Below are 23098 nucleotides of genomic sequence, written 5' to 3' on the forward strand. Positions count from 1 at the left end.
TACGGCATTGATAAAACACCAATACGGCATTGATAAAACACTAATACGGCATTGATAAAACACCAATCGGCATTGATAAAACACCACCACGGCATTGATAAAACCAATACGGCATTGATAAAACACCAATACGGCTTTGATAGAACACCACCACGGCATTGATAAAACACCAATACGGCATTTTAATGTGACAACAATATATCATGTTACCCAGCTGGAGAAAAAATGAACCGGAAAGTATTTTTACAGGGCTATGACCTCACTGACCTCCGCCGTGGTTTGTTCAAGTCGCGTTGTAACTTTCCCCTTTCTATATGGCCGGTACTGAAACTATGTGTTTGGGCTGATTCCTCTTCAAATCACATCTGTTGGTACTCATAAATAGAATATTACACGCGGTTCAATTTGATATAAAGTTTATGTCCCCCGTGAAAATATTTTCGTTTCCTCGAAGGCAAACTGAAGCATATTTCAAGGGGAACATAAACGTTATGTTAAATTTGAACCTCTTAAATATCTTATATACATTTAATGGCCCCTTAAAAGTGTAAAACTCTACCTTGTAAAACGAAATGAGAAATATAGTGAGTTCTTTCCTCGTGCCCTTTCTAAACGTCCTCGCGCTTGAACTATAATAGCTCAGAACAGAACTACATTTTATTACTCTTAACATAGGGGTGGAACAAGCAATATTTCTTAAGGCAAGAACTCGTGAAGATCCGGGGTAGAATAGGTCTTCAGCAACCTTTGCTTGCCTTAAAAGGTGACCATGCTTGCCGTAAAAGGCGACTAACGGGATCAAGTGGTCAGGCTCGCTGACTTGGTTGATACATGTCTTCGTATCCAAATTGCGTGGATCGATGCTCATGATGTCAATGACTGGATTGTCTGGTGCAGTCTCGATTATTTACAGCCCGCCGTCATATAGCTGGAATATTGCTGAGTGCGACGGTAAACAACAAACAAACAAACAAACGAAATCTTAAGGCAAGATTGAAGCGGGGCCTTTGGTATATTTGGTACAGGTGGGGATCGATTGTATGCCATGTACGACAAAACAGTTCGAAATTCGAGACATTTGACAAACGCTGAATGGTCCACACAACAATGCATTTATTACCGTTTATTGTGACATTGATATTGCACATTTCAATATAATGAAGACCACTTGCAGATATAACATGGACACAGAATATTGACATCCAATTGAAAACCTGCCATTGATGAGTCCCAAAACCAACAAGTGGCTCCTCGTGTGGAGCTTACATAACAATATCAGAAAATTGGTTCACACTGACTCCGGGCTAGCCGGGCAACCACGCCCTCGTGCACCGTCGACTGATAAACTGTTGTCATAAATTATTACAAAACGTGAGTCGTGAGTCCGACTGTGACCTTACGATTGTAAATATTTATGTACCATAATTTAACGGGTAACTTGCAATTGAGCTCCGTGTGAGCGAGTGGCTGGCGGTCGATCTCAGATGTTCACCATATGGGAACGTAACTGTATCTTTGCTCGATTTTTGAGTCAAGAGGCTTCCGCCAAAGCTCGAATTTTGTCTGTTTGTCAACACCTGTGCAGTTCAGCCAGTAAACGTATACGAACTCTGTCACGTAAATATGTAAACCTGAACACTGTATGGTATATCCTAATATTTGGTAGATTTTCATCCTAATCACTTGAAACCGTCCATCTGATGTCTTCTTTAGCGATATCAGTGAGTTTGAGTGAGTTGAGTTTAACGCCGCTTTTAACAGTATTCCACTTATATCGCGGCGTGTCAGCTTAATGTGGGAGGAAAGCCCGAAGTGATGCAGGTCTCAGACGTTTACCACCTCGGTCAAACCCACGAGCACGGGGATGGTGCTGACAAACCTAGAAACATAATCGGGGCAAACCGGGATTCGAACCCACAATCATAGGTTTCTGGCATGCCAAAGGGACGCAACTCTGCACAGCGAATCGCGGCGCCTTAGACGACTGGGCCACCCGTGCCCCCTTAGAGGTATCAAATTGTATGCTGAAGTAGTGTTGAAGTAGAGATGAATCGGTAACAATGGATACACCCATGGTAACCAATAGGCACTTTATCATAATTTCATTTTGATTTTGGTTTTGAAATGAAATTTGATTGAAACGATTTTATGATCCTGTGCATTATTTTAACGAAACATTTGTATTATTAGCAAAACCTAACTGTTAGTTATTTGCAAATTGAAGTCAGTCTTATTTTATCCCCGCTCATTTATCAATATATAGATTTCGACGGATAGTTTGTGATCAAATATCAGTCATGCAGGTCCACTGAATGGGCATTGGGAAATAAGGGTTACGCCACATAAAGGTTTTTTGTTTCTCCTCATATACATATATAACATTATAATCGGCACATCACTTAAATGTCTTCCTTTCTTTTTGAGTTATTTAGCATTGCTTTCGCTTTTCCAATACAAAATCAAAAAACAAAAACAAAAAAATTTAAAAACTTTAAAAAAAATGTTTTTTTAAATTAAAAACTTTTGAGCAACTGGTGTTTTTCAAGGGAAATATGTGCATGTACTATGATATTCTGACCATACAGAAGTTTGTAAGTCGTATGCTTATCACGAGGGAAATACGGTACGATGTACACCGCCACACACCAAGCGTATTTCCATATGGAGGAGCATACACCATGGTGAACTTATACTGCAATGAAAACAAACAGAGATGGAGGTTCGAAACCTTTAAATTGTTTGTCGCCCTATTTCCAAGTGAGCTCCAAGTTACATGTACGTCAAATTCAGTGTTAATATACACTACGCGTACATGGAAATGTATCAAAGAGTTTTTGACCAATAGAAATTAATAATTTTACTTGTGAGATAAGGTCAGTTGTATACTATCCTCATTGAAAAAAGGAGGTCAGTAAACCTCATGAAGTAAGCGAAACCGTTATCTTTAATCAAAGAGCACTGACATCAGATCGCCAGTGGTTTTATCAGGTGTATAAGTATTAAATATACAAAAAAAAGTCCAGAGTCCAGATAACCGTGCTGGTCAAAACTCCTTTATCTAAACAAGATCTTTCGCCGTTCAACGGCTCTTCAGGTGTAATGAAAACTTATACAGTAAACTACGGTTATAACGAACACGCTTATAACGAACTGACGGATATAACGAACTTTACATTGTATTCCTAGTCCCTCTCCCTCTATTGTCAGTGGTACATCATAGGCATTAAGACGCCACAAATACTACTGTTATGTTTGTTTGTTAGTTTGTTCTTTAACGCCGCACTCAGCAATATTCCAGCTATATGACGGCGGTCTGTAAATAATCGAGTCTGGACCAGACAATCAAGTGATTGATATCATGAGCTTCGACCCACGCAATTGGGATACGATGACATGCATCAACCAATTGCAAGTCAGCGAACCTGACCACCCGATCCCGGTAGTCGCCTTTTACGACAGGCATAGTCACCTAGGACTACAATGTAAGTTAAAGCTATATGCGAAATGAAATTGATATTCAATTTTTTTATGGCATGAAACGTTGACATTTTAAAATAGAAAAACTGCTTAGTCTCATATATTTAGCTTAAATCAATAATAAATTTATTCTAACATCACAAGAACACAAACAGCAGTCGATCTGCAGAACGGTATGCACCATACAGATAGGGTTCTGTTCACTGGACATGTTTCTGAATGTTTATAAACCATCGACACTGACACGTCTCGTAGAAACGCAGCCGTCATAAGGGTGTACATATGTCCGGTGAAGCCCGGCGGACGGTCAGACCTGTGATATCTTAACACGGAAAACACTGTTGACCAGTCGTGATGACTAGACATATAATTAACACAGTGACGATGTTGCAAGTCATTTTTGTATGCATGTACTTCATGGCGAAAGGAACCTGTCAAAACGAAGCAGAAACACGTGAGTACCCTTTAACAATTTTTATTTTTTTTACATATTTATTGATTAACATTTTATATTCTTTATTCATTTATTCGGGCGTGCAATTGATTTATTTCTAAAGAAATAAAAAGTTTGACACTATTGGCGCTATTTGCACAACTGTCGCAGTTTCACTGTTTAATCTTTAATCTAATTGTCAGAGTAAGGGAGTGAGTTGGATTTCACACCTGGTTTGAGACATTTCCAACAGTGTCACGGATGGGCTTCACACACCCACAGAGGGGCTTAACACACCCACAGATGGGCTTCACACACCCACAGATGGGCTTCACACACCCACAGAGGGGCTTCACACACCCACAGAGGGGCTTAACAGACCCACAGATGGGCTTCACACACCCACAGAGGGGCTTCACACACCCACAGAGGGGCTTCACACACCCACAGAGGGGCTTAACAGACCCACAGAGGGGCTTCACACACCCACAGAGGGGATTCACACATCCACAGAGGGGCTTAACACACCCACAGATGGGCTTAACACACCCACAGATGGGCTTAACACACCCACAGATGGGCTTCACACACCCACAGATGGGCTTCACACACCCACAGAGGGGCTTAACAGACCCACAGAGGGGCTTCACACACCCACAGATGGGCTTAACACACCCACAGAGGGGCTTCACACACCCACAGAGGGGCTTAACACACCCAAAGATGGGCTTCACACACCCACAGAGGGGCTTCACACACCCACAGAGGGGCTTCACACACCCACAGATGGGCTGCACACACCCACAGAGGGGCTTCACACACCCACAGAGGGGCTTCACACACCCACAGATGGGCTTCACACACCCACAGATGGGCTTCACACACCCAAAGATGGGCTTCACACACCCACAGAGGGGCTTCACACACCCAAAGATGGGCTTCACCCACCCACAGAGGGGCTTCACACGTTGTACACGTGATGGGAATCAAACCCAGGCCTTGGTGTGGTGAGCGGACGTTTCAACCACAAGGCTAACCTATTGAGAGCAGTCCTTATACGATTAGGTGACACTCAACGCAATACACTTTTTTACAGACACTTTTGGCTTTACACTGGCAATGTTTGTTTGTTTGTTTGTTTGTTTGTTTGTTTGTTTGTTTAACGCTGCACTAAGCAATATTCCAGCGCTATGACGGCGGTCTGTAAATAATCTGGGCTAGACAATCCAGTCATTGACATCATGAGCATCGATCCACGCAATTGGGATACGATGACATGCATCAACCCATTGTGTTATTTAAACATTCCTATTTGTAATACACAGTTATATACCATCAATAACATCAAGCCGTGGAGATGCGGGGAAATAAATAAATACTTAATAACACCCGCAAATCTGTCAACACAGGGGGCGGAGGGATAACCTTGTGTTGAAAGCGTTCGCTCTTCTCTCTGACGTGATTTTGCAGGAATATTGCTAAAAGCGGCGTCAAATTATTATCATTTACTTTGCTTCTGTAACCAATCTATCTATTCAGTGCCCAGCTACTGGAATGATGTCGCTGCCGCGGAACTCCTGCGAGCGAAGGCCCTGAAACCTATCGAAAAGCCGGCCAAGAACATCATTCTGTTTGTTGGGGACGGAATGGGAATAACTACGACCTTCGCCGCCAGGGTTCTCAAAGGTCAACTGAGGAATGCATCAGGGGAGGAAACTCTTCTCAGCTTTGAAGAATTTCCCTATGTTGGAATGTCAAGGGTAGGTTGCTCCATCAGGATTTGATTTATTAATGGTTTGCCTACGCCAGTATCCACATGCACACATGAATGTTAATTATGTACCTTACTGTAAGATTTTTCCTTTAATACTTCCAGTAACAGCGTGAGATATTTGAAGGTAAATAACGACACGAAACAATCATGTTAATGTCATTGTGTTTATTCTTTCATTTCCCTTTAATTACTTGGTACAATATGTGAAGTCCTTTGTGGGTCCCGTCGTGGTATTGATGGAGTGACCGCCTCCGTGGTCTAGTGGTAGAGCGTCCGCCCGGAGAGCGGAAGGTCCGGGGTTCGATCCCCGGCCGCGTCATACCAAAAGACGTAAAAAGATGGCACTTGTTGTTACCCTGTCTGGCGCTCGGCATTAAGGGGCTAAAACAATGACTGGTCGGCTCGGAGTCAGTATACTGTGTCTGAGAGGGGTATTCATATTAAACTGCGGCATGGTATCTCAGTGGGCTAGCACTATAAATCGGCATCAGTCCGGACTAGTACAAGCAGCCACACAAACACACACACGTACATGCACGTCGCAATATAAGTGGAATAATCTTGGACACGACGTTAAACCCAATTTCACCTCACCTATTGATGGAGTATTGCTGAATGCGGCTTTAAACCGTACTCATGCATTTTAATTACTGTGTGATGAGTATGATTAAGATTTGGGCGTTGATGTACAACCCTGGCAATACATTGTATTGTTTTTTAAGGGAAATTAGTCTTCCTGTGGTGTGTTTTCTTACCCTTTAGCTTTTCTGCAGCTGTATAACGACAGAAAACATTTGTGAAAATACTGGGAAAATAATTGTTGACAGGAGGTCTTGCAAGACAATAAGTTGAGAGTCTACAAAAATTATTTTAAGCTCTCCTTTTCAAAGATATTAAATTGTGTTCTGAAAAATAGCAAAATTCAGAGTTCCCATTGTACTGTTAATAAATTCAAAGAGGGGTAGCCTAGTGGTTAGTCACGCGGTCACGCGGAAGACCCGGGCTCGATTCCCGACATGGGCACAATGTGTGAAGCCAATATCTGGTGTCTCCCGCCGTGATATTGCTGGAATATTGCTGAAAGTAGCGTAAACCCATTCTCACTAACTCACACGTCATCGTATCCCGTGGAACGATCAATCACTGGATTGTCTGGTCCAGACTCGATTATTTACAGACCGCCGTCATGTAGCCGGAATATTGCTAAGTGTGGCGTTAAATAACAAAAAAAACCCTAGCGTGGTATGGTATTGGGTGTCAGCTAAAGGTGTGACAATCACTGCTGATTAATACAGTCTGTAGCTAGAAATCAGCTCGGCGTAGGTATGCAACCGTTCAATGATGTTTGGGTACCGGCTTAAGAAGAGCATCACCTACATCACTCAGAAAGAGATATTTGCCTATATAGTGTCCTCTTGTGAGACCCATATATTATGACCAAACCAGACAATCCAGTAATTGACATCATGAGCATCGATCCACGCAATTGGGATCGCTGACATGTATCAACCAAGTCAGCGAGCCTGACCACCCGATCCCGTTAGTCGCCTCTTACGACAAGCATAGTCGCCTTTTTCGTCAAATGAATTTGACAAATAAATAAAATAAATAGTGAGCTTAAAGAAAACAATGAGATGCGAATCTGCGTTTATGAAGAGTCATTGACTGAACTGGTGTTCATTGCTCTACCTATATGCATGAACCATACCACTAGGGCCTGGTCATTGTGGCTTGTCGGCAGTAGAACAGTAGTGAATTTAGACACACGTTCATTGCTACGGGTAAGCCCCCACATCCTTCCCACCACCCACCCGAGTTGACACGATTATCGCGGATTGGTAAATGTTCGCAATTAATCAAGGGATTGTGTTTGTGGAATGCGGATAGTTTCTTTTCAAAGTTTGACTATTTCAGGCATTCCAGGTGATTTTGCAAATATAACGATGTTCGTTCACCTTATGAATTCTTTATATGGTATAATTATGATGGAGCAGTCACCACAATTGATGTCCTATTATTATTATTATTATTATTATTATTATTATTATTATTATAAGCGTTATGCATGTGTTGAAAAACCGCCTGGCAGCAATTAAGCAAATAAATGTTATTATTATTATTATTATTATTATTATTATTATTATTATTATAAGCGTTATGCATGTGTTGAAAAACCGCCTGGCAGCAATTAAGCAAATAAATGTTTGCTATGGGCAAAAAAACTAATTTGTACATATTTCTGTATACATAAAACATTGAAAGAAACGACTGACGGGATCGGGCGGTCAGGTAAATGCATGTCATCGTTTTCCAAGGATTATCGATGCTCATGATGTCAATCACTGGATTGTCTGGTCCACATTCGATGATGTACAGACCGCTGAGTGTGGCGTTAAACAACAAACAGACATATAAACAAACCTTTTTGTGTTGATTTTAACAGTGTGAAGTCTGTCTTTTTCGCCCTGTGTTGTACATGTTGACCATCGTTGCTCTTCTCATTCAGACGTACAGTATAGACAAGCAGACGACTGACTCAGCATCAACGGCAACGGCAATTCTCTCCGGCATCAAAAACAACTTCGGCGCACTCGGAGTTGACGGGCGGGTAAAACAGGGGGACTGTCCTGCCGCCCTGCAATACAACGTCACCTCTATAGCCGACTGGGCAATGGCAGCAGGTTCGATTTTTACTGTTAGGATACAAAACAATGTTTCCAGTTTTAGTTGGTTGGTTTGTTGTTTAACGCCGCACTCACCAATATTCAAGCTCTATGACGGCGGTCTGTAAATAATCGAGTCTGGACCAGACAATCCAGTGATTGATATCATGAGCATCGATCCACGCAATTGGGATCGATGACATGCATCAACCAAGTCAGCGAGCCTGACCACCCGATCCCGTAAGTCGCCTTTTACGACAAGCATAGTGTCACTTTTAGAAGTTTGTGTGATGAAGAAAGACAAGTTCTATGGATGAACAACTACTTTATTACAATTAGTGCGACGTTTCGGTGTAGATCCTAACACCTTTATCAAGCAAGTGATGGATAGTGCTGGACAACATAGGTATATATACTTATTAACATCGATATTTATACAGTAATTGATTGATGGACACAGAGAGCTGATTAAGATGATTGGAAGCCAGTGATTGACTAATGGGGCAGGGTAATCAACCACGGAAGCTGATTGGGATGAAATCATTTTGTCCTTTTACGGCAAGTATGGGTTGCTGAAGACCTATTCTTCCCCGGCGTCTTCACGGGCGTAATGCATGTTAACATAAGCATGTTGACTAGGATAATAATATAAGACAGAAGGGGGCGACCCGTGAAGATTCCGGGGTAGAATAGGTCTTCAGCAACCCATGCTTGCCGTAAAAGGTGACCATGCTTGTCGTAAAAGGCGACTAACGGGATCGGGTGGTCAGCCTCGCTGACTTGGTTGATGCATGTCATCGATCCAAATTGCGTGGATCGATGCTCATGATATTAATCACTGGATTGTCTGATCCAGGCTAGATTATTTACAGACCGCCGTCATATAGCTGGAATATTGCTGAGTGCGGCGTTAAACAACAAGCCAACCAACAGAAGGGGGCGTCTCAATGTTGTATTAGCTTTACACTTCCACAGAACTATCATATACAACTACTGTCACATATAATGGAAAATGTCATTAAATAATGTCAACATTGGTGTTCTTAAATACTAATCTCATACAACTCATACAAAATATGCAAGTGACCACGTGACCGAATCTGGTTGGAGGGGATTTCTTTGTGTCTAATGCCCATTGGTCAGGGTCGTGATTAGATCAATGGCTATGTTGACTTTGATATTTTGCAAATAACTTGTGGGACGTTCTCGGTATTTATATACTATCTCACTGATTACTTGTTAACTTGTCACATGACTGCAAGTTTTGTTTGTTTGTTTGTTGTTTAACAAACATTCAGCAATAGTCCAGCTATATGACGGCGGTTTCTAAAGTTTCGATTCTGGACCAGACAATCCATGATTGACATCATGAGCATCGATCAACGCAATTGGGATCGACGACATGCATCAACCAAGTCAGCGAGCCTGACCAACTGCGTGGATCGATGTTCATGATGTGAATCACTGGATTGTCTGGTCCCGACTCGATTGATTACAGATCGCTGTCAAATAGCTGGAATATTGCTGAGTGCGGCGTTGTTAACACAAGCCCTGTTTACCTTCTGCAGCCCTCACGTCCTCTGTATGAGAATATTGTTATTATCTCGCTGTCCCCTCTCTGTAGTATGTATGTAGGTATGCTGTGTTGTATTATTGTTATTATTATTATTATTATTATTATTATTATTATTAAAAAATGCAGCAAAGAGGGTTTGGGTGATCCTGCCACAGTCTGGCTACGCCCATCATCAGCTGAGGGCCCTGGCCCCTTCTATATATTATAATTATTATTATCTGTAAAGTAGTCCCTGGCTATCGGAGGTGTTAATTATATAGCTTCTAAAACGCAGGTAAATCAGTTGGCATAGTGACGACAACCCGCGTTACTCATGGAACACCAGCAGCGGCGTACGCTCACTCAGCAGACCGGAACTGGGAGGGGGACTCCGAGATGACCTCTGTGACGGGGGGATGCTCCGACATCGCTAAACAACTCGTCGACGACAATCCGGACATCAAGGTGAGTGAGTGAGGTTTTACGCCGCTTTTAGCAGTATTTCCGCAATATCACGGCGGGGGACACACGTTGCACCCATGATGGGAATCGAACCCGGTCTTCCGCGTCACGATCCAACGGTCGAACCACTAGGCTACCCTCCCGGCATCAAGGTATAGCGTGCTGTCCGCTCTACGTGAAATGTGATTGTAGGACATCATGGCACTGGCGACGATTCCTCTTCTCCTGATACTGGGGAGAGCAAGCTGAAAGAATTTGCGAAGTAATTGGGGAGCATTAATGAAGAAAAATGTAATAAACTTTGTCTTGGAATTCTTTACGCGGGGTTGCATCGATAACACAATGACTTGATGTGGTCAGAACTCCATCCAGACATCACTGATTTAGATAACAAGGATCAGTCAATCATTTTCTGCAACATGTATTTGTCATGAAGGGTCATCCCGACCTCCAAATCAGCTTAACACGGCTCCACCTTTTCTTCAAATGTTTGTTCTCTCCGATAAGCGTGGGCCACTCCCGCGGCGGACGGACTCAACACGCGTGTTCAAGGCGTGGCGGACGGACACAACACGCGTGTTCAATGTGAGGCGGACGGACACAACACGCGTGTTCAAGGCGCGGCGGACGGACACAACACGCGTGTTCAAGGCGCGGCGGACGGACACAACACGCGTGTTCAAGGCGTGGCGGACGGACTGAACACGCGTGTTCAAGGCGTGGCGGACGGACACAACACGCGTGTTCAAGGCGTGGCGGACGGACAAAACACGCGTGTTCAAGGCGTGGCGGACGGACACAACACGCGTGTTCAAGGCGCGGCGGACGGACACAACACGCGTGTTCAAGGCGTGGCGGAGGGACACAACACGCGTGTTCAAGGCGCGGCGGACGGACACAACACGCGTGTTCAAGGCGCGGCGGACGGACACAACACGCGTGTTCAAGGCGTGGCGGAGGGACACAACACGCGTGTTCAAGGCGTGGCGGACGGACACAACACGCGTGTTCAAGGCGTTGCGGACGGACACAACACGCGTGTTCAAGGCGCGGCGGACGGACACAACACGCGTGTTCAAGGCGCGGCGGACGGACACAACACGCGTGTTCAAGGCGTTGCGGACGGACACAACACGCGTGTTCAAGGCGCGGCGGACGGACAAAACACGCGTGTTCAAGGCGTGGCGGACGGACACAACACGCGTGTTCAAGGCGTGGCGGACGGACACAACACGCGTGTTCAAGGCGTGGCGGACGGACACAACACGCGTGTTCAAGGCGCGGCGGACGGACACAACACGCGTGTTCAAGGCGCGGCGGACGGACACAACACGCGTGTTCAAGGCGTGGCGGAGGGACACAACACGCGTGTTCAAGGCGTGGCGGACGGACACAACACGCGTGTTCAAGGCGTTGTGGACGGACACAACACGCGTGTTCAAGGCGCGGCGGACGGACACAACACGCGTGTTCAAGGCGTTGCGGACCGACACAACACGCGTGTTCAAGGCGCGGCGGACGGACACAACACGCGTGTTCAAGGCGTGGCGGACGGACACAACACGCGTGTTCAAGGCGTGGCGGACGGACACAACACGCGTGTTCAAGGCGTGGCGGACGGACACAACACGCGTGTTCAAGGCGTGGCGGACGGACACAACACGCGTGTTCAAGGCGCGGCGGACGGACACAACACGCGTGTTCAAGGCGCGGCGGACGGACACAACACGCGTGTTCAAGGCGTGGCGGACGGGTTGCACAAGTGTTGCGTCACGCGTTTCCTGTGCGTGAAGGGGATTGAACTCCTTGGCAGAAGTGTACATGTTGAATTTCGTACATTGATTGATGGGGTTATAAATGTGGAACAAAAATGCATACGTAAGCGTTGAAGGTCGCCAGAGATAATGCAGACTGTTCTCGCGTGACAGCGGCGTTTACGCGCAACAGTGACATCTATTTTGCGGTTGTACCCTGAGTGCAAAGCTCAATACCTGTCAAAGATGATACTGTCCATAAAATGCGTGGAGCCAACTTTGTTGATGTTCAGTGCACATATCTGCGTGAACCTGTCTTTGTCCAAGGCCCGCAACACTCCTTGAAGAGTTACGTCCCTTAGTTGCTACGATGCCCTGATGCCGACGCGTGTGCGTGCGAGTGTGTGTGTTTGTGTATTCGCGTAAGTAATAAAAGCAAACGGTCCGCATGGCTTTGTATAATATATATCAGCTGTTATATAACTCAAAATAACGACGTTAAATCTCACCCACTCACTCACTCATGCAAGGAAGGTTAATCAGGTAGTTAATAAATCGACGCGATTGTCCCAAAATGTGTTCGGGTTCGAGTCTCAAAATGTCGTATTCCTACAGCCATTACGTCACATTTTAACACATGTTCTATTGAATCTGGTTTTGCATATCCATCTTTCACGCATACATCTTATCAAAACTTACACCGCCTCCGTTGTCTAATGGTAGAGCGTCCGCCCGGAGAGCGGAAGGTCCAGGGTTCGATCCCCAGCCGCGTCATACCAAAAGACGTTAAAATGATGGTACTTGTTGTTACCATGTCTGGCGCTCGGCATTAAGGGGCTAAAACAAGGACTGGTCGGCTCGGAGTCAGTATATTGTGTCTAGGTGGGGTATTCATGTTTAACTGCGGCATGGTATCTCAGTGTGCTAGCACTATAAATCGGAATCAGTCCGGACTAGTACAAGCAGCCACACACACGTGCATGCACGTCGCTATATAAGTGCAATAATCTTGGACGCGACGTTAAACCCCATTTCACCTCACCTCACCTATTATAACTTATCTCACTATCATCATGATGTTGGTATTTGCAGGTCATCCTCGGGGGTGGAAGGCAATATTTCCGTCCTATCGATGCGATCGACCCTGAAACTGGGACGAACGATACTTCCAATGGACGCCGAGACGGACGCGACCTTGTTGAGGTACGCTGCTTCTTTGCGGTGTAGACCCGTGAAGATCCGGGGTAGAATATGTCTTCAGCAACCCATGCTTGCCGTAAAAGGCGACTATGTTTATCGCAAGAAGCGACAAACGGGATCCGGTGGTCAGGCATGCTGACTTGGTTGATGCATGTCATCGTTTCCCATTTTGGTCCCATCTTCCCGACGCAAGAGAGCTAACTGACTATAAAAGTCCAGTTTCCACCCTTGGCGAACTAGGCTGGTATTATGGAGTTACATTTTGGCTGGACTAACGAGTCAATGCAAAGTCCAATCAAAATCGCGCACAGAAATCGAAATCCGGTTGTAAACTGTCGGGCAGATTTCGGTCGATTGCAGGATTTGCAAAGCATGTGCACCACCAACTCGTTGTCAGCAGATATTTTCCAAATCTTTTCATGTTTTTAATCAAGGTGCTCACGTGATTTGATGCATTTCGCGATGCATCACAATATCGAACTTGATTAACGATCAGATTGTCCTGATTAACGATCAGATTGTCCTGACTGGGCGCCAACATTTTGTGTGAAGCAAACGCAAGTGATACGAGAGGTGGAATCTGATTGGTCCATAGGAGAGGCTTAGAGGGGACATAACTGGTAATAGTCACTTTTGGCGCTACGATCGAGCCCAGTAATTCCAGCCTAGTTCGGCAAGGGTTTCGGAAACTGGACTTATAAAGTCAGTTAACTACCTTGCCTCGGGAAGATGACAACATACAGCTCTTTGGTGTAGGGTTAATAATTCCCTTCGACTACTTCGTGGGATTATTACCAGTGCTATAACGACCATTAAATATTTTATGCACTATATCATTGGATTGTCTGGTTCAGACTAAAATATTTACAGACTTCCGTCATTTGGCTGCAAAATTGTTGAGTGCAGCGTTCAACAGGCAGTTTCAGTCCAGGCAATTTGAGATTGGAAAACATGACCATTGCTATTTTGCCAAGGGTAACGGATCAGATTCTCTTGGGCACATAATAATAACAATTTATATGGCATTTTACAATTCAGCTGTTTGTTGTTTAACGCCGCACTCAACATTATTTCGGCTATGTGCACAAGTTGCACACATAGGAAAGTTTGCAATTTCTTTCATTGATTCATACATTAATTTTCCCGACTATTTTGGCTTTTATGACCGATGGAATCTGGTTCAGCGGATAATTGAGATTGTTTCTTCTCTGTCTATTTGAAAGAAATTTGTCTGTTTCATAAATTTTAATTATGTGTGTGAACAATTAAATGCTTGTTTTTAAATTTGGTGTGATGCTATTATGAACTGACCTTATTGAAGGCTCTGTCCAGGAGGTTAACGTAGCGTAAAAATAGTGTCCCCCTGTGTGACACGTAATCCTATCAAAATCGATTTAACTATCATCAACCAGTGTTTTTAAGCCAACTCATTGCTGAATATTTTATAATATCGGCTAGTATTGTGCACAACCACCAGTAGCTAAAGTGATGACGTAAATCCTGCTGGGGTATCATGCAGGACGCCGAGGTACTGTAAGTCCCTATGATCCCCAGCGAGGTGGCCTAGCTTTGGTTACTGGTGGCCCATAGCCCGTGTTTTAAAAACTGTATACATTATATTGTTATGCTCAAACATGTTTCACAAACTGTTTTTAAATATAGTATGCTCAAATATGTTTCACAGCTTGTTTTAAAATAAAACATTACATAATTAACTAACTTGGAAATAGATTAACTTGGTCTCGTCGCTATATTGCTGAAAAAATATTAAAAAGTTAAATTTTAACTCACTCACTATTCTCTGGCGTTGACGTTTAATGTTTAAAAATCAGCTTGGATCAATAATTTTCTAATGTTACAAAATATAAACAAAGTATCTTACACTTGCCCGTTTCACCCATTTTAAACTTACCTATTTCACTGATGTTGAAAGTGTATTCTTGAACAAAGATCTAACCAGCTTCATCAAATGTACTTACCAAAAACGGGACATTTTGGTATCGTGTATGGTAGTGTATGTAACTATACACTGGGTCTCAAACAGTTTGCTTCTGTTACAGGACTGGATGGAAAACAAGGCTGAGCGTAATGCCACCCACCGCTACGTGTGGAATCTGGCAGAATTCAATGAAGTGGATCCAGAGTCGGTGGACTTTCTCTTGGGTGAGTGAGTGAGTTTGGTTTGAGGCTGCTTGAAAGTGAGTCAGCTTAATGTGGGATGGGAGGAACGCCAAGAGTGATGCAGGTCTCAGACGTTTATCACTTGGTTTTATCCGTTTGTTTGTTGATCAACGCCACACTCAGCAATATTCCAGCTATATGACGGCGGTCTGCAAATAATCGAGTCTGGACCAAAACATCCAGTGATTGACATCATGAGCATCGATCCACGCAATTGGGATACGATGACATGCATCAACGAAGTCAGCGAGCCTGACCACCGATCCCGTTAGTCGGCTCTTACGACAAGCATAGTCACCTTTTACGGCAATCATGGGTTGCTGAAGACCTATTCTACCCCGGATCTTCACGGGTCTACCACTTTGGTTATACCCAAGAGAACGGATATGGCGCTTACAAAGCAAGAAACATAATCGGCGCGAACTTGTCATCAGTAATCGATTAGGGTTTGTGGTATGCCTAAGGTATGCAACTCTGCACAGCGCCTTGAACGACATAGCCACTTGGGATTTTCAGTGATCCATTCATAAAATGTATACCTTCAACCCTCTGTAATCTTTTGGTGTTTTGAAGTGACGTATTCTAGATTGACATCCCCTTTGTTGATTCTGTTTAAAGGCCTGTTCTCGAACTCCCACATGAACTACGAGATTGACCGGCGGGATGGTCCGACTGGAAACGAGGCCGGGGAGCCATCCCTCAGTCAGATGACGGAGAAAGCTATACAGATCTTGCAGAGGGATCCGGATGGCTTCTTTCTTCTTGTAGAAGGTATCCCTCAATTGATATATTTATCGCTTATACACCTCTAATAAAATATCGCAACATGTTTTTTTATGGTCCTCAGTGAGTATGTTATGAACCGCAAAATCAAATGTGCGTATCCCAGCTTCAATTTATGCACGATCAGCATAAATTTATGCTTCGTGGGATAAATGAAAGACTACGACGAACTCGTAACAAGGTATTATACGTTTATGCGAAGGGCAATACAAGGCAGAACAATGACGCATAATGTCATAACGAGTGACGTTTACTAGAGATGGTGCATGTCATCGATCCCAATTGCGTGGATCCATGCTCATGATGTCAATCACTGGAATATACCTGAGTGCGGCGTTAAACAACAAACAAACCAAACCAAACTACTAGAGATGGTACAGTCATGATTCCGACGCCCAATCCTCAACAAATGCCACCAGGTTCGATACCAGAATACAATGTCAGTGTCGGGTGCAACCCCCGTCGACCAGGATTACATCATGGACCCTCCTCTTCATTGACTGTACGAGACGTTCTATCGCTTGCTCTTTTGGTTTGTTTTACGCCGCACTCAGCAATATTCCAGCTATATGACGGCGGTCTGTACATCATCGAATGTGGACCAGACAATCCAGTGATTTACATCATGCACATCGATCCACGCAATTGGTATCGATGACATGCACCAACCATTTGTTTGTTTGTTGTTTAACGCCGCACTCAGCAATATTACAGCTATATGACGGCGGTCTGTAAATAATCGAGTCTGGACCAGACAATCCAGTGATTAATATCATGAGCATCGATCCATGCAATTGGGATACGATGACATGCATCAACCAAGTCGGCGAGCCTGACCACCCCGTTAGCCTTTAACGACAAGCATAGTCACCTTTTTACGGCAAGCATGGGTTGCTGAAGACCTATTCTACCCCGGAATCTTCACGGGTCTGCACCAACCAAGTCAGCGAGCCTGACCACCCAATGGACGCCGAGGTAATCTGTCCCATGCCTGGCGCAAGGCTTGGTTCAATTCGTCAAGACCTAACACAGGGGGATTCCTCTGAGGCACTTCGTGACCGATGATGTCCCGAACATGCCCATGGGGATTACAATCTGGACTCCAGGTCAGGGCAGCGTCGGTATCGTTGTCCATTCAATTTTGTGTCACTGTGACAAACTCGAGTCTTCAGTCCTAAGACATGCGTCTCAATATAGTCAATAAGCCTCCACCGCACGGAACATGCCCCTGAGAGTTTCTTCAGTTAGCATGTGATGTGTTCCTGTGGCGCCAAACACGAGCTCAACACACGGTCGTAAACAATAGAAATGGACTCTCGTCCGGCCAGTGGACGTCAGATTCAAGTGACTTCAGCAACCAATGCTTGCCGTAAAAGGCGACTATGCTTGTTGTAAGTGGGGTTGGTGATGATGGATGGTGGTAGTGATGATGATGGTGGTAGTGATGATGATGGTGGTTGTGATGGGTGTGGTTGGTTGGTTGGTTGCATAACGTCGCACACAGCAATATTACAGCTATATGACGGAGGTCTGTAAATAATCGAGTCTGGACCAGACAATCCAGTGATCAATATCATGAGCATCGATGCACGCATGGGATTGATGACATGCATCAACCAAGTCAGCGAGCCTGACCACCCGATCCCGTTAGTCGCCTTTTACGACAAGCATAGTCACCTTTTACGGCAAGCATGGGTTGCTGAAGACCTATTCTACCCCGGAATCGGTGATGGGTGTGGTGATGATGATGGTGGTGGTGCTGGTGGTGGTTGTGATGGCTGTGGAGATGGTTTGTTTTGTTTGTTTGTTTGTTGTTTAACGCTGCACTCAGCAATATTCCAGCTATATGGCGGCGGTGGTCTGTAAAATAATCGAGTCTGGATCAGACAATCCAGTGATTGACATCATAAGCATCGATCCACGCAATTGGGATCGATGACATGTATCAACAGCGAGCCTGACCACCCGAACCCATGTGGTGATGGTAGTGGTGGTTGTGATGATGGTGGTGGTGATGATGGTGGTGGTGATGATGGTGGTGGTGATGATGGTGGTGGTGATGATGATGGTGTTGGTGAAGATGGTGGTGATGATGGTGATGGCTGTGGTGGTGATGATGATGATGATGGTGGAAGGAGTTGCTGTCTTCTAATCTGCCATCTAACTCAAGTACTTGTCTTTGCAGGAGGTCGTATTGACCATGGACATCATGCCTCCCGTGCTGCACATGCGCTTTATGACACCGTCGCCTTCGAAGAGGCTGTGACCACAGCCACCGAAATAACGTCAGAGGATGACACCCTTACAGTCGTCACTGCCGACCACTCTCACGTCCTTACAGTCGGGGGATACGCAGATAGGGGCAATCCCATATTAGGTACTTTATTTACCATTGGCGGCGGTCGGATAGTCTAGTTGTTCGCTCGGCACGCCGAAGACCCAGGTTCAATTCTCGACATGGGTACAATGTTTGAAGCCCTTTTCTGGTGCCCCCGCCGAGATAGTGCTGGAATATTGCTAAAAGCGGCCTGAAACTATACGCACTCACTCACTTGTTTAGCATTGCAGAAATTAATTATCGTGGATATCTCAGACGCAGTTAGACACCCTAGTTACAGTTGCGTTCTTTGTTTGAGGGTGTGTGTGTGTTTGTGTGTGTGTGTGCGTGTGTGTGTGTGTGTGTGTGTGTGTGTGTGTGTGTGTGTGTGTGTGTGTGTGTGTGTGTGTGTGTGCGCGCGCGTGTGCGTGTGTGCGCGCGTGTGTGTGTGTTAGGATAGGAACATTTTGGACCTACTAGAAATGTCCTTCTCTATGTGTCCCTACTTATGTTGGACTGCATACATCTACATAGGTCATGGTGAAACCCATTTCTGGTTTCCCCCGCCGTGATATTGCAAGAATAGTGCTAAATGCGGCGTAAAACCATACCCACTCACTCACATAGGTCATTGTATATGCATGTAGGGGCATGGTTGGGCCAGTCGTCCTAGCGTTGCAGGAGTAGCACCCCTGCCAAATATTTATGATCGCGGGTTCGAATCCCGGCGTTACGCTGGTTGTGTTTGTCAGCCCCAAGCTCCACACGTGATAAACGTCTAAGAGCTGCATTATGTCAGGTTTTTTCCGTCACATTGGTTGGTTGTTTAACGCCGCACTCAGCAATGAACCAGCTATATGACGGCGGTCTGTAAATAAAAGAGTCTGGACCAGACAATACAGTGAATTATATCATGAGCATCGATCCATGCAACCAAGTCAGCGAGCCTGACCACCCGATCTCGTTAGTCGCCTTTACAACAAGCATGGGTTCCTGTTCTACCCCGGATCTTCACAGATCTTTCCGTCACATTAAGCTGACATAACTGAAATACTGTTCAAGGGTCGGCGTGAAACCAAACTCACTCAGATTTGTTAAAGATTATCTCGGTATATAACTGCCGCCGATACAGTGAAATCTCGATAGTCAGGTAAATGTAACCCGGAATCCCCGTCAGCTGTTAAGATTTATGAAATATCACTGTAGAAAGATCCTTTCGCGCGTACCAAATGAAGCACGTGATTACTGTCATGGAGCCAATGCTTTTTTTTTCGCTAAGGCAAATCTGGGTCTTCGGGGTCAGACGGTCTCCCATACACGTCTCTGCTCTACGGCAACGGCCCTGGTTACGACGTCGTGGACAACGGCGGCACCTTCGGCCGACCAAACCTCACTGACACGGACACAGGTAATAACATAATACAGAGAAGATAAAAGGAGGGCGGCGTTGTGTGTGTATTTCTGTGATGTGTGGTGTGTGGTTATGCATATATGTGTGCGTATGCGTATGTGGTGTGATATGTATGTATGTATGTATGTATGTGCAGTGATGTATGTATGTATGTATGTATGTATATATGTGATGTGTGTATGTATGTATGTATGTATGTATGTATGTATGTATGTATGTATGTATGTATGTATGTATATGGTGTGGTGTGATGTGCGTATGGTGTGATGTGTGTTTATGCGTGTATGTATGTATGTATGTATGTATCTATGTATCTATGTATGTATTGTGTGGTGTGATGTGTGTTTGGGGTTTCGAAAAAAAACAGCCGCCTACCTACCTTGGCACTGAAAAAAGACCTTAAGGACTACTTGATGTTTGCATCTCACATCGATTCCATCAGATGCCTCTGCATACAGTTCCCGCCGAGCTCAGGTAGAGGGTTTTGTCTGTGTGTGCGTTTATGGCTGCAAATTAATTGGCGGTATAGTATAAACTGGGCGGTTCATTCGTGGCATTGTATTCCTACTTAATTTCCTATAGTATTTAGCTTGTTTATTTGTTGTTTAACGCAGCACTCAGCAATATTAGAGCAATATGACGGCGGCCTGTAAATAATCGAGTCAGGACCAGACTATCCAGTGATTGATATAATGAGCATCTATCAACGCAATTGGGATACGATGACATGCATCAACCAAGTCAGCGAGCCTGACCACACGATCCCGTTAGTCGCCTCTCACGACAAGCATAGCTACCTTTTACGGCAAACATGGGTTGCTGAAGACCTATCCTATCCCGGGTCTTCAGGGGTACAATTTGACTACAGTAGTAAATGAATTATGTCTTATACTTCGATTATGTTATGATTGGCATTAAAAGATTAGGAAACTTTTTCGTGTTTCCATCTTGTAAATATAATATATATTAGGCATAAAAAGTATGTATTATGCTCACACACTCGGCAAATACTATCTATTTCTAAAGGGTTTCATGGTGCTATGAATTGTTCTTTAGAGGAAAGATTGTACCGTCAACAATCCGCCGTGCCCTTGGACGCGGAAACCCATGGAGGGGAGGATGTCGGGATATATGCGCAAGGGCCTATGGCGCATCTGTTTCACGGAGTTCATCAAGAGAACTACATTGCCCACGTGATGGCGTATGCAGGATGTATTGGAGCCTACAGAGACAGCGGACAGTGCGCACAATCGGAAGTCACCACTCCTCCGGTACCGCCGAGATCAGGAGCAACTGCCAACGAAGTGTGTTTTCTGTTGTTTGTTGTCATAATTGGATTGGTATTTTAAGAACTATATAAAGTTATGATCCAGGGGATGTGTTTTCAGTTAGTGACCGAGTATAGCTTTCAGCAATATTCCTGCAATATCACGTCGGAGTGAAGAGAGAACGCTTTAACCGCTAGCTAGCTAAGGTTACCCCTCCGCCCCCTGTGTTTACAGATTAGCGGGTGTTATTAAGTATTTGATACCCAAGAATGTTCACATACAAATTGAACGGTGTCTGTGCGTGAATAAAGTGAATGGTTTTAGCCAACGCCAGCAATATTTCAGCCACACCACGGTGGTCTTTAAATTATTCAAGTTTGGACCATATAAACCGGTGATTGATAGCATGAAAGACCATGCTGTCTGGAACGATGACACATGATCAGTTATGGTTGGTTGGTTTGTTGTTTAACGCCACACTCAGCAATATTCCAGCTATATGACGGCGGTCTGGGCCAGACGATCCAGTGATTCATATCATGAGCATCGATTCACGCAATTGGGATACGATGACATGCATCAACCAAGTCAGCGAGCCTGACCACCCGATCCCGTTAGTCGCGTCCTACAGCAAGCATGGGTTGCTGAAGACCTATTCAACCCCCGATCTTCGGGGGTCGATCAGTTATGCAACACATGTTCACCCGATGCAATTTTTAGTCGGCTCTTAAGATAGACATAGGCGACTAATTTGTCACACAATCCAAATGGAGAGTAAACGAAATGATTGCATTATACAGTTTGTTTTGTTTGTTTGTTGTTTAACGCCGCATTCAGCAATATTGGAGCTATATGACCGCGGTTGCATTATATGGTGAGACGAAGTCACATATAGTGAAAGTTTATCAGCTATGGAAAATGCATTTTAATTAATGAACGTGATAATAAACGTATTTTTTTTCTAGAGGATAACGAAGTTGAGAGTTGTTTTTTTATTACTTGGTTGGTTTGTTGTTTAACGCCGCACTCAGCAATATTCCAGCTATATGACGGCGGTCTTTAAATAATCGAGTCTGGACCTAATAAGCTTTCGTACTAATAGGCTTTCGTATAAACATCCAATATCGAACGCCCTGAATCTTTGTCTTTGACAGACGAGTTCTTTCTAGTGTTGATGTGATGCGTCTAAGACCTGGACTCAAGTTGTTTCATTATTTCATATTTGCAGAAGCTGCGCTCATTAATACTTGGATTGATATTTTGTACAGCAATTTATCCTTCCTAGTTGTCTGGCCATCAATAGATACTATTAATACAACTATGCCTCAAGGCTTTAAAGACATGTATCCGAATACAAGGGTTGTCATAGATTGTACAGAGGTATTTACAGAAAAATCTTACTCTCTTGGTAAACATTCACAAATGTACGGTCATAAAAGGGCCCGTGAAGATCCGGGGTAGAATAGGTCTTCAGCAACCCATGCTTGCCGTAAAAGGCGACTAACGGGATGGGGTGGTCAGGCTCGCTGACTTGGTTGATGCATGTCATCGATCCCAATTGCGTGGATCGATGCTCATGATATTAATCACTTGATTGTCTGGTCCAGACTCGATTATTTACAGACCGCCTTCATATAGCTGGAATATTGCTGAGTGCGGCGTTAAACAACAAACCAACCAATCATTATAAAAGTCACATAACATATAAACCAAGTTGGTGTCACTCCAAATGGTGATGTTAGCTTTGTTTCTAACTTGTGGTCAGGAGCTATAAGTGACCGGCAAATAACAGTAGAATCAGGACTTTTAGATGTGAGGGA

The 23098-nt window shown here is 44.4% G+C and overlaps 1 protein-coding gene across 1 annotated transcript; it reads left to right on the forward strand.

The window, feature by feature from the left end:
- Positions 1 to 3743: 3743 nt before the first annotated feature.
- LOC124149603 (alkaline phosphatase-like) lies at positions 3744 to 22254 on the forward strand. Its single transcript, XM_046521298.2, has 10 exons — positions 3744 to 3931; positions 5450 to 5670; positions 8191 to 8365; positions 10198 to 10367; positions 13211 to 13321; positions 15379 to 15481; positions 16118 to 16270; positions 18468 to 18659; positions 19879 to 20007; positions 21067 to 22254. Exons 1-10 carry the CDS (start codon positions 3832 to 3834, stop codon positions 21357 to 21359), a joined length of 1647 nt encoding a protein of 548 aa, XP_046377254.2. The 5' UTR covers positions 3744 to 3831; the 3' UTR covers positions 21360 to 22254.
- The last annotated feature ends 844 nt before the right edge of the window (positions 22255 to 23098 follow it).

Source organism: Haliotis rufescens, unplaced genomic scaffold (genome assembly GCF_023055435.1).
Source record: "Haliotis rufescens isolate VD_foot unplaced genomic scaffold, xgHalRufe1.0.p SCAF_58, whole genome shotgun sequence".
In the NCBI taxonomy this organism is placed as follows: Eukaryota; Metazoa; Mollusca; class Gastropoda; order Lepetellida; family Haliotidae; genus Haliotis; species Haliotis rufescens.

Bases quoted from the DNA above. Each gene is read 5' to 3' on its own strand.
- LOC124149603 (XM_046521298.2), top strand. From the start codon at position 3,832: ATGACTAGACATATAATTAACACAGTGACGATGTTGCAAGTCATTTTT. The intron at 3,932-5,449 runs GTGAGTACCCTT...CTATCTATTCAG, and splicing joins TCAAAACGAAGCAGAAACAC to TGCCCAGCTACTGGAATGAT. The intron at 15,482-16,117 runs GTGAGTGAGTGA...TTCTGTTTAAAG, and splicing joins GTCGGTGGACTTTCTCTTGG to GCCTGTTCTCGAACTCCCAC.